Source organism: Trachemys scripta, chromosome 4 (assembly GCF_013100865.1).
Source record: "Trachemys scripta elegans isolate TJP31775 chromosome 4, CAS_Tse_1.0, whole genome shotgun sequence".
NCBI classification, from domain to species: domain Eukaryota; kingdom Metazoa; phylum Chordata; order Testudines; family Emydidae; genus Trachemys; species Trachemys scripta.
Genome location: NC_048301.1, coordinates 117,642,563 through 117,655,195, shown reverse-complemented (window position 1 = coordinate 117,655,195; position 12,633 = coordinate 117,642,563). Strand labels below are relative to the sequence as shown.

Genomic DNA, 12,633 nt, shown 5'->3' with positions numbered 1-12,633 from the left:
GTCATTCCATTGACTCTGGATTTGGAAAGTGAATGTTCACAGGTGTAACCCATAGCTGAATTGGACTCTAATTGGTGCTTATATCAGCAGCAAATCTGGGGGAATCTCCTTACATCCTGCACATCTGTGAGGGTTGCCCTCGATTCCTCTGGTAGCATGAGGTGTTTCCTTGCCCTGGATATTAATCCCTGTTGCAGAAGTCACACGGTTCTGTCACTCGCTGAGCAGGAAGTGCTCTGCACTGCTCCTGACAGAGCGGCACCTTCCCAAGGTACATTGCCCCCTGCCCCCCAGGGCCCCTCAGCATGAGTAAGGGGAGGTGCAGGCAACTAGAATGCCACAATTGGCATGCAGAGGAAGGTCACCTATCACCCTTCAGGGGGTGCTGTTGACTCTCCCGGCGGGCTGGTCCTCGCCGCAGGCTGGGGCAGAAGGGAAACCCCTGGCCCTGCCCCTCCTTGCCCCCTTGGGGTATTGTGCAGCTCTAGGTTTGTTGTGCAGAGGGTGCGATTGTGCCAGGCCCTTACATTGGTTGCACACGGGAGGAAAGTTTCTTGTGCTCTCCTTCCTCATGTTAACCCACATAAGGGCCAGGAACAAGTGGTGCCATAAATAGCCCAGATAAGAAGGTGGGGGGACGGGGTCAGGAGAGAACTTCTGCTTCCATGGAGGGAAAACAGGGCAGGTGTGCAAGGTATTAGGTGGTTAGAGCATAGGACTGCGGGGTCAGGGCTGCTCGGTCCTATTCCCAGCTCCAGGAACCTGTGCCGTGTAATGGTTAAAGCAGAGGATGGAGAATCAGACGCCTGGGTTCTGTGGCTGATTCTGCCATTGAATCACCTTTCTGTAGCTCAGTTTCTCCTTTTGTAAAAACGGAGGAAATAATACTGCTCTGCCTCAGAAGGAGGAACCGTGAGGTTTGATGAATGAATGTTTGCAAAGCCCTTTGAGGCACGCTCAGATGAGAGGAGCTCTCCACGTTCAGTTCATTGTTGGCACAGTTCGCTTTGTAGATGTCTGGGAAAGGTTTTGCTTCTGCGTGTTTCCATTTTCCCTGTTGAATTTCTCAGTGCTGGCTTGTTGGCGTGCACTGCACCTCATTAAACTGACTGTCACTGGAATATCAAACCTCACAGTATTTCTGCCGGAAAAAAACGTGTGTTCAGCCTTATATTATTCTGCCAGGGTTTTCACTGATGTTTGCCCCGCTAGGTGTTTCTGCTGCCCAGGCATTGTCAAGCTTCTAGGAAATGTAGTTGAGAAAGAGTTGGTGAAGTGTAACCAGCCTGCCCACCTTTAATTTGAAGCCTTTCTTTTATTATTCATAACTGCATAAATGCAGGGAAAGCAGCATCAGGCCATGTGCAAAAATTGGGCTCCTTACCTTAAGATGTGTAGAAGAGAAAAATATTTATGAATACTATGGACTAGATCCTCACCTGGTGTAAATCCAGGTAGCTCTATTCATTTTATACTCTAGCTGAGGATTTGGCCTATTATAATAGGATCATTTTTCTGTTAATTCTTCTCTGTTTGCTGCACCTGAGATATGAAAACAACATTGGGCCCAATTCTCATTCACACTAAGACCTTTTCACGTATCACTGAGGTACATAACAATTGGCGGCAGATCCTTAGCTGGTCTAAAGTGCCATTGAAATCAGTGGAGCTATGACAATTTATTAACTGGAGATTTGTCCCCTGGACCCAATCTCTGCTAGCAGGGCTGCTGGTTAGTGCTTAGGATGATTCTCTTTCCTTGGTGTTGTCCTAGGCCATCAAAATCAACCCAACAAAACACATGTGACGGGAGCTGAAGTGTTCTTCTCCCCAGCCTGACTTTTCATTCTCCAGTTGCTGGTCACTTTTGGAAGCCCTCTGGCTTCTAGGGGAGAAGTGAAAGGACAGACTAACAAAGGGCCTTCGGAGTACTTTACTCTCTTCTCTTTTGTTCTGATGTTAGTATCAGAGTCATCATTCACATGGTCAGACACAAAATCAGAAATGAAGTGGTTTAGGAGATTATGCTTGGAGCAAATCCTGCCATCATAATCTTACCTGTAATCTGCAAGAGTCTCCCATTTTACCTCCCTTCTATTTTAACCCTGAACTCTGGATGCCCCAGTTGGGATCCCATCACCAGCTGTTCCTCATTGGCTGGATTAGGATTTGCTGCATACTTAAATGTCAGGTCCTTGTTTGAAGAGGGTTTTGCAAGTTTAAATTCACTTTAGGAAGTGTGAAACTCTCTCTGGAGGGGTGCCTTTTTGCAGCTCTGTGACCCATGACAGTGAACTAGAAAAATCTTGTGCTTGGGTATTTGGGTTCTCTAATTAGTGTAACTTCTGTGACATCAGCTGATTTTGAAACTTAAAGGCAAAAAGTAGAATTGGAAAAAAAAGAAAAAAAGCCAACCAAACCCCCAACAACCGAGAAGGAGAAGTCTACAAAATTTCCATTGTTCCTGAAGAACGTGACCATCTCTTTGTGTGGAAATGGGGAACATGGATGGGAAATCCGTGGAAGAACTGAGTGCCACCGAGTGCCACCAATGGTACAAGAAGTTCATGACGGAGTGTCCCTCGGGTCAGCTCACCCTGCATGAGTTCAAGCAGTTTTTTGGTTTGAAAAATCTGAGTCCAGCATCAAACAAATACATTGAGCAAATGTTTGAGACATTTGACTTTAATAAGGTAAATATTACCATCTCTATTTAATATGTATGTATCTGTGTGTATGTGTTTGTTTGTGTGTATGTATATATATATATATTGGTATTATCAGAGTACCTATGGAACCCTAGTCATATATATATAAAATAATATATAAATATGGCCTGTCTTTCCATTGCCTTACATGTTATGTAGTCCTTTACACCCATGTAAAGGGCCAAGTGTGTGTAAAACACTATCAAATCCAAATTCTCCACTCTCCAAAACCAGTTTTGGTAGCATTTTACACCTACTTTGCACTCATATTGCACAGGTTACATGTCTGCACAATTTGCAAGATGGTGGAGAATCAAGTTCATATAAATATATTTATGTGAAAGTATTTGACATGAATGTCCCGAATGAGTCTGTTATATGAATGCAGGTAAAAGAAAAGGGAATCTTTCCAAAACAAATATTCTATTGTTTTTAGTTTTAAGTTATTTGAGTTGTTGGTATTTCTCTTTAATACAACTTTAAAAGAATTATTTTATCTGATGGTTTCTAATCCCTGTAAATTAATCCCACACTGTCTAGTGTCACGGCAGTAAAAAGAAATTGAGTCAAAAGTGCCACATTCATTTGACTGAGCAACAGGAAGGTCCACGTCCACCCAGTATGGCATGTTCCATGGCTTAGGGCAAAGATGAAGTGTATTTATGGTTGATTTCTACGTTTATTATCGTTGGATTTGTTTTATTATATAGCTGTGTTTTTCTTGTGCTGGGCTTCTCTTTTTACAGCTTTTTAAAATGTCTAATTACTTGCTCCTGCCAAATTCGTTCATGATTGTCTCAAGGTGCTGTTAAGAACAAAAGCACCAAATGACTCATTGAGGCTTCAGGTAGAGCAATTGCTACCAATGGATGCTGTGCTTTGTAGTAGGAACCAATCTTGCTCCCATTGAAATCAGTTCCTAAATGTCCACTGACTTCAACAGGAGAAAGACCTGATCTTTAAGATGATTTTTTAACGGTGTCCTTTATGGGCCTTATCCAAAGCCCATTCAAGTCAGGCTGTATTTGGAGAACATTTGTTATTATCCAGAATCACTTCCTTGGCTGCCATATCTGCATCCCAGTGATGGCTGAAAGATCCCTTGATATGCAGGCCCTGAGTCATTACTGCATGGCCAGTGTTATGCTGACACAAGTTCATTGGCTTCAGAGGAGTTACACCCACATAATTCTATGAGTAAAGCAGGAGTGAATCAAGCCCATCAACTTGTAAGAAGCTTTCAGCAGGAAAGGAAAGGAAAAGAATTGCTATCTAGGCATAACTAACTAGTCTCTGTTACACCAATATAAATCCGGAAGTGACATCAATAGAGTGATTCTAGATTTGCCTGTCTTAAAGGTGTTTACTGATGCCCATCACCACAGTATCTATTCACCTTCCATATAGAACGGATTGGCAGTGGTGGAGGCCCTGGTGGTTCTTCTCCCTTTTCAGGATAACAAAGCTGTGCGTAAGGTAGCTTTATTTATTTAAGAGGGTTTATTTGGGTCTAATTGACTGCGTAATGGCATGACCCTATCAATAGTTGGCTTTCTGTTTATCTATCAGACCTGAAGATGAGCTCTGTGTAAGTTCAAAAGCTTGTCTCTCTCATCAGCAGAAGTTGGTCCAATAAAAGATATTACCTCACCGACCTTGTCTGTCTCACAAACTGCCATTCATAACATCCATCACCCCTTGTCTGAGGTTTCATTTCATCCCAATAGTTTGTGTCTAAAATTCAACCCAGTGCAGAAGATGTGAATTCTGCCCTCTGCTGAAATCCTTGACCTCGGGGTTAACTGAGATTTAAGTAACAGAGGGTCCTGTGGCACCTTTAAGACTAACAGAAGTATTGGGAGCATAAGCTTTCGTGGATAAGAACCTCACTTCTTTTACTTGCATCTGAAGAAGTGAGATTCTTACCCACGAAAGCTTATGTTCCCAATACTTCTGTTAGTCTTAAAGGTGCCACAGGACCCTCTGTTGATTTTTACAGATTCAGACTAACACGGCTACCCCTCTGATACTTGAGATTTAAGTGTCACCTAAGCCTTGTGCAGGCCATCTGGTCAGGAATGAATTTCACCCACACAGAAAGCTCTCAGTAGGTGAAATACAGGAGATTACTCTCCAGCCTGCATAGAATGGGACCCCTGCAGAGCTGTCTGTTGAAAAGTGTGTTGAACTCCAAGGTGGGAAGAAGCATCTTTGGAGCCTCCTTGCACCTTACAGGAGCATGACTGCCATTCAGTACCTGCCCACAGTCCTCTGGAGCCCTTTGACCCCGGCAGCTCCTCATGCCATTCTTCTCTGCAATATTATTTTTACCCAAACCCAAATGATCACAGCTGCTGCAAGAAACTTTGGGAATCTGGCCACATTAACAAAATGTTAAGCCCCAGTCCAGCAAAAACTTCATATCAGGTGTAGTGCTTGCTGCCAGGAGCAGTCCCACTAACGAGTTATTGTCTGACTTGAGTGGGGATGATTCAGCATCGTTAGCACTAAGCCCACTAGTATGTATCTGTAAAATATCAAAGGCATTGACCTTAGGAGAATTCTGCTGCCAGTTAAAGCAGTAGAAATCTATTGGCGTGAATGGAATTACTCCAGATTTACACTGGCGTAAACGAGAACAGAATTTGGCCCTTGTTTTCATATCTCTCTGCAAAGTACCGACCAAGCTGCTGGCGCAATGAAATTAAAGCTGGTGCCAGCTAAAAAAAATGTCCTGCCCAACAGGAATGTGGTTTGCTTAGAAAAAGACAAACTGAGAATGAGACACTTGACTTCCTTAAACATTCAGTAGCACTCGTGGTTTTGAAACAACCCCCCAGTCCCTGCTAAATTAAAAATTAAGGCCAAAATTTGCGCACCCAAAAAAAGGCTCGATTTAGGATCTTAATTCCCATTGAGAATCAATGTGATTTAGGTTCTTAAATTGCTTAAAGGACTTGAAAATATTAGCAAAAGTCAGTATGCCAGTATTTACATTGGTGTTCTAAGGGATCTCATGTTTGAATGTACACCTGACTAATGAATCAATGCACAGGAAATCCACGGTGGTAATTGGCTTAGCAGCTATTTATACCTAATCTGATTTTTGTGACTGTGGAATAAAGCAGATGATCTGTTCTTTAACTGGGCCCCTCAAGCAGTGGGCTGATTCCATGACAGTACATGGCCCATACTTCCCGAGGAATTACCATCGCTTTGTACCATGCGCCATTTTTCACTTGAAATATGTTTGGGAGTATGCATTGCAGAAATTGAAGAAGTTGTGAATGTCAGAGATCAATACCTAGAGCTGGGGCGGTGACTAGCAAGCTCCCTCCTGCATAACACTGCGGCAAGTACACCTCAGTCCTACCTGTAACTTCCCCTGAACTAAGCCTCTCCAGCTGAATGCACCCAACTGTAGCATGTGGGGCAAATGTAACTAAGCAGAAAAATGAGGCTAACCCCCCTTTTCCATTGTGGCCTGACCAAGTGTGAACCCAGGTTTCCAGAGGGAAAAGATTACAGTTCAAGACCCCATTCTACATGCTCTTTGTGAATTCTCTTCTCCCCTTGACGTCTGCATGCAAATCCCATTAGCAGTGAAAAGAATTACGTATGCACATGGATGGGATGGCGTTGGGTAACCCATCAGATTTCATCTGGATAAGCCTGTTCCTCTTTGCTTCCTGAGATATAATTGTATTGCATAAAGAGATTCCCATAGCACAGAATAGCTCTCTAGGTTTAATTAACCTCTAAGCCCAGCAGATACTCTGAGATCTTGTTGATTATTAACTCATTGTGCATCTGCAAATTTTAAAATGACCACTTTGGGGATTGGAGGTGTTTGGGGCAACTAAAACTAACTGCTGCTTGCATTCAAAATGCCCTGGAGAGAGGGCGAAAGCCTTCATCTCTGCTAGTTTCACATAGAGCAATTGAACTCTAGGTCCTTATGTCTGTTTGGTTTGCATATTTATTCAAATTTGGAAAATGCAGCAGGACACAGAAAACCTTATCCAGAGCAGATGCAATTCACCCCTGTGCAGGGGGACAGGCACAAGGCATATGCACCAATTAAGCCTGCGAAATAGGTCTTTGAGTGGAACTTCAGTGTTACATAAGAACAGCCATACTGGGTCAGACCAAGGTCCATCTAGCCCAGTACCCTGTCTACCGACAGTGGCCAATGCCAGGTCCATCTAGCCCAGTATCCTGTCTACCGACAGTGGCCAATGCCAGGTGCCCCAGAGGGAGTGAACCTAACACGCAATGATCAAGTGATCTCTCTCCTGCCATCCATCTCCACCCTCTGACAAACACACAGAGTCTAGGGACTCTGTGTTGCCGATTCCCTGTGGTGGCCCTGGCACGGGGGTGAATGTCCCCCTGAGAGCCCTTGTTTTGCTGAAATGCAGAAGAAATCTTTGAAGTAAGGAATGGAGAGCTCATGCTGCCTTACTTTTTTTTTTTAAACCCCTCCCAAATTAGGGCTTCTCTATCAAAAATAGTACCCTGCACTTTTGAGGTTCAGCTTCCATTTGCTCCAGCAAAACTTGAGTTTGGCTTTTATTTTGTTGTGTCTCCCTGGGTGCCAGGCAAGACTGAATTACCAGCATGACTCTTGATTGTTTGAACAGCCTGGGCTTCCATTTGCAATAGTTAAAAATACATGAACTTAATTAAAGTTGAAAAATAAATGTTTAAATTAAGGAAAGAAATGTTTTCCCAAATGACACACAACTGGGTTTCCCAATTCCCATCACTGCTATTGGAGAGACATCACTACAGTTTGTTGTATAATAATATTTATTAGTAGTATTTATTAATAAAGTAATAATTCATCTGAACGTAGTTAGGTTTTTTTCACCAAATGATTTGGTTAAATGGGAAGGATAGTCTAATGGTTACGATCTTCTCATCAGCCATTAGAGACCTGAGTTCAATTCTCTACGCCACCCCAGACTTGGGTAAGTCATTAGTCTGTCAGTGCTCAGTTCCCCATCTATAGAATGGGGATAATCACACCACCAGACCTCACAGAGGGGTTATGAGGATAAATATATGAAAGATTGTGAGGTGCTCAGAGAGTACAGTGATGGGGGCCAGATAAGTACCAGCAATTTCAAAGTGCTTTTACACTTATTGGACCAGATCCTCAGTAGGTATAAATTAGCATCATTTATTGACTTCACAGGAACTACAGACAATTTACACCAGTTTAGGATCTGGCCCAGTAGTTAGAGGAGGGTAAGTAATATTATCCCAGTTTTATTACAGAAATGCAGTCAGCTGTTCCAAAAGATACCAGCCAGAACCTTTAAAGCCAACTATCTGACTCATGCTCACCTCTGATGTAGCCCTGTTCTTGTGCTTTTTAGGATGGCTACATTGATTTTATGGAATACGTGGCAGCTCTGAGCCTGGTCTTGAAAGGAAAAGTGGAACAGAAGCTGAGATGGTATTTCAAGCTCTATGATGTGGATGGGAATGGCTGCATCGACAGAGGAGAATTATTGAATATCATCAAGGTGAGCTATTGCTGCTGTGCCTCTCTTTTCTTCAGCCAGTAACTGTGTTGCCATAGCACCTTGGATATCAGCCGCTAGACAAATGTACAGAGAGAGAAATGCCACAAGAACGCATTCCCAAAGGAAGAACATTCCAAGCCAGAGAGATAATTGTGCTCAGTCAACTGGCAAATTTGCAAGCATTGGACAAATCTTTAGTCCACTCACAATACTGGGCTGAAGGACCTCCAGGCTCAGTTAGGCGCAAATTGGGAATTACAACAGTGGCTGGTGCCAAGCCTGGTGTGGGCATGCATTGTGCCAGTTGCTCTCCCCCACTGCTGTGCTGATGGACTGGAATTCCCTTGCAGTCCAAGTCCTCAACCCTCGGCCTCCACACATCTCCCAGTTCTCACCTGCAGCACTCCCTTCTGCTCCAGTCTGGGCTGTTTAAATACATCCATTTAAGACTAGCACTTTAATTGAACCTAAGGATTTGAATCAAGATTTCCAGAGGTCAAAGGTTTATGAATTATCCCAATGTGCCTCCGTAACTACTTAAGCTTTTAATGCATTTAATGTATTTTAAATTGTTTTGAATCTTTTTTTTAAATGTACTTGTTATCCCTTTGAGAACCCAACCCATTGCATGAAAATTTGGTAATTTATGCTACACCCTTTTGCTACTCACTGCCCACAGATTCATAAATCTACACAACATGCTCATTAAATGTCCTCTGTGTCCTTCTTTGCCTCTAGGCTATTCGAGCCATTAACCGATGTAACGAAAAAATGACCGCTGAGGAATTCACAGACATGGTGTTTGATAAAATCGATATCAACGGAGATGGTAAGGAACTTTATATGCCAAAGAGAGCACTGCTCTAACTTGAACCCGCTAACCCTAATTCTTCCTGCCAAGTTACTGCAAACTCCTGGAGTGCCCAGAAACAGAGCTGTCAAAAATGGATCTGAAAGCATATGGAAGGTCAGATCTTCAGCTGGTGTATATGACTGTTGCTCCATTGACATCAGTAAAGCTATGGCCATTTACATCAGCTGAGGATCTGAAGATCTGGCCAAAAAGCTGTAGGGTGCAAGGGGAAATCTAGCCCCCAATCCTTTTAAATTTTGTTCAAGGTCTCAGCAAACTAAGAAGAAACAGGTACCATCTAACCTGTCCATTTCGTCCTCTCCTGTTCACCCCTTGGCTGAACTCTTAGTGCTTACTTAGAAGGGACTGCAAGGGTCATCTAGTCTAACCCCCTCCCAAGACGCAGGATTTGTTGTGTCTAAACCATCTAAGACAGATGGCTCCAGCCTCCTTTTGGAAACTTTCAGTGACGGAGCTTCCATGACCTCCCTAGGCATCTGTTCTATTGTCCTACTGTTCTTACAGTTAGGAAGTTTTCCCTGAGATTTAATCTAAATCTGCTCTGCTGTAGCTTGAACCCATTGTCTCTTGTCCTGCCCTCTGTGGCAAGAGAGAACAACTTTTCGTCATCTTTTGTATGGCAGCCTTTCAAGTATTTGAAGACTGCTATCATGTCCCCCCCCTTAATCTCCTCTTTTCCAAACTAAACATATACCATTTCCTTCCGCCTTTGCTCATATGGCTTGTATTCCATCCCTTTGATCATCTTTGTCACTCACCTCTGGTTCCTTTCCTTACATCCTTTCTATACATTGGTGACCAAAACTGGACACAATACTCCACATGAGGTCTAACCATCGGCTAATAGAGCAGTGTTATCATCTCTTGTGACTTGCATGCTAGGCCTCTGTTAATGCCAGGGCCGGCTCCAGGCACCAGCCTGGCAAGCAGGTGCTTGGGGCGGCCGCTCCGGAGAGGGGCGGCACGTCCAGGTATTCAGCGGCAATTCGGCGGACGGTCCCTCACTCCTGCTGGGAGCAAAGGACCTCCCGCCGAATTGCCGCCGCAGATTGCAATCGCGATTGCGGCTTTTTTTTTTGGCTGCTTGGGGCGGCCAAAACCCTGGAGCCGGCCCTGGTTAATGCAACCTAAAATTGAATTTTCTTATTTTGCAACACCATTGCACTGTTGACTCATGTTGAGGTTGTGATCCACCACAGCTCCCAGATCCTTCCCAGCTGTGCTGGTGCCAATCCAGTTATCCCCCATTTTGTATTTGTGCATTTGGTTTTTTGCCCCTAAGTGTAGCACCTTACATTTGTCTTTGCTGAATTTCATTTTGTTGTCTATAGTCCAGTTCTCCAATTTATTAAGATCCCTTTGAATTTTAGCTCTATCATCCAAAGTGTTTGCAGCTCCCCGCCAGCCTTGTGTCATCTGCAGATTTGAGAAGGATGCTCTCTATTCCTACATCCAGGTCATTAATAAAGATATTAAACAACATCAGACCCAGAACAGATCCCCGTGGAACTTGCCTTGAGATCTCCTTCCAATCTAACATCATTCCATTAATAGTTACTCATTGTTTGCGGTTGTTTAACCAATTTCACATCCACTTAATGGTAGTTCCACCAACCTCCCATTTCCCCAGCTGACTTATCAGAATGTCATGTGGGACTGTGTCAAAATGTTCTCTGCTTCTACCAATCCCTAGAGCTTAAAAAGACCCCAAATTCTGCCTCATGAATCTGGCTTTATGTACAGGGCTTCTGTTTTGTGGGGGTTATTAATTTTATTGTTCAGGGTTTACTGTTAGCAATTTTTGAGTTCTGTGTAGCTGTCCAAAAATCGGGCCGGTTTCAGGGCTCTGAGAAGATTTTTTCAGGTACTTCCCAAATTTCTTGTCTAAAAACGATCTACTTAATTTTTTATAATATGTATAAAAATGACTTACATGTTATTTTAAGATTTGTATCCTTGTTATAGAACCCTCTGGTTTAGTGTTTAGTGTGTTTGTTCCTCTGTGCGCTTTAATGTAGCACTGTTTCAAACAACAGTAAAACCTAAAATTCAAAACCTAAAATCAGAAGCCCTATTTAAACAGTTCCAAAATAAGCATGGGGGTGTAACATCAACATTTCAAGCTCTTGTTTTAGTGTTTGAATTTAGATGTCCATATTCCCAAGGGCCCAGAATCCACTAGGGGGATTAAGCAGAGGAGGAGATTAAGAAAGAGGAAAATTTAGCTGAAATGTCAAGATAAACTTCTGGAGTGAGTTATGCCCTCCGCTGGGGAAGAGTCTCCCAACAGGACTGGTGGAAACCCTTTGACTGGGGAGATTTAAAATGATACTGGAAACTTTTAGAGAACGGTCCTGGCAGGGAGATAGGCTCCTTTTTTTTCTCTCTCTCCTTCAGTAAACAAATCCTGTTGGTTCCAGATTGTATTTCAAATGCTAGTTTTGATCGATAAGGCCTTAATGGTGTAGGACTTTGCCCCTCTCCTCATGACATACTGATACAGGTGCGATCAGAGGAACTCAAGCTGGACACCCCTCTTTCTAAAGGAGAGGGGGCTGGCCGTTGATCTGTGAGAGGCCTGCAGCTCTCAGACAGGCTTCCCCTCTGCTGATCAGAAATAGCCCTGTGGTCTACTGTCCTTTAGGGAAGACAGCAAGCTGCTTCTGTTGGCAGGGGCTGGGGAGGAGGTGGGTTTTGAGAGCGATTGGGGCTGTGGAGAGGCATTTGAGGTTATGCAAGTAGTTTAATTTTATTTGGCAGGGGACCGAGAGCCTTGGTTAGGCCCTTTCTTATGTTGTATCTACATAATTCCTCTGGGCCTGATTCAAGGCCCATTGAAGTCAGCATAAATGGGGGCAGGATTTAACAGAACCCTCTTTGCACGTGTTCCTGCAAACAGGCGAGCTCTCCTTGGAGGAGTTCATGGAGGGAGTACAGAAGGACGAGGTGCTCCTTGAAATCCTCACCCGGAGCTTGGACCTGACGCACATTGTCCGGATGATCCAGAATGATGGGAAGAACCCGCAGGGCTCGGAGCAGACGGAAGGGGCGGCTGAATAGAAAATTTTCAAAACGCTTTTATTTTTTATTGTCTAACATTATTAAAAAATTGGGGTGGGGGGTGGGGAAATTGGCGAGCTGTGCTACTGCCACTGTGATAAGAGCATCCTATGTTAGAATATCACCCTAGCAGGGGAATCAGGAGCTCCTCTAAACATGTCAAACCAATTGTGTACGCAGTGAATTGTGAGGCCAACACAGACCAGCAGTGACAAGAGCCTCTGGGCGTTGGGTGAGCGCTGCCTAGGGAGCAGATGCAACCACTGCTGCCTCTGTAAAAGGGAGGGATCAGACTTTAAAGAGAGTGAGCTGCCGAGCTGACTCATTGCTCTAGAATCAAATGATGCCAGGGACTTCCCGAATGGTGCCACCTGGGCCTATTGCCAGCTGGGTGCCTCTGAATATTGCTGCTCCCATGTAGGGAGAGAAGTGAAGAATGTGTTCCAGGAAGGCGAGA

At 43.8% G+C, this 12,633-nt stretch overlaps 1 protein-coding gene across 1 annotated transcript; it reads left to right on the top strand.

Annotated features, from left to right (window-relative positions):
• The first annotated feature begins 2,304 nt into the window (after positions 1-2,304).
• GUCA1A (guanylate cyclase activator 1A) lies at positions 2,305-12,176 on the top strand. Its single transcript, XM_034769301.1, has 4 exons — positions 2,305-2,693; positions 8,093-8,242; positions 8,981-9,071; positions 12,016-12,176. The coding sequence occupies exons 1-4, from the start codon at positions 2,496-2,498 to the stop codon at positions 12,174-12,176; spliced, it is 600 nt and encodes a 199-aa protein (XP_034625192.1). The 5' UTR covers positions 2,305-2,495.
• The last annotated feature ends 457 nt before the right edge of the window (positions 12,177-12,633 follow it).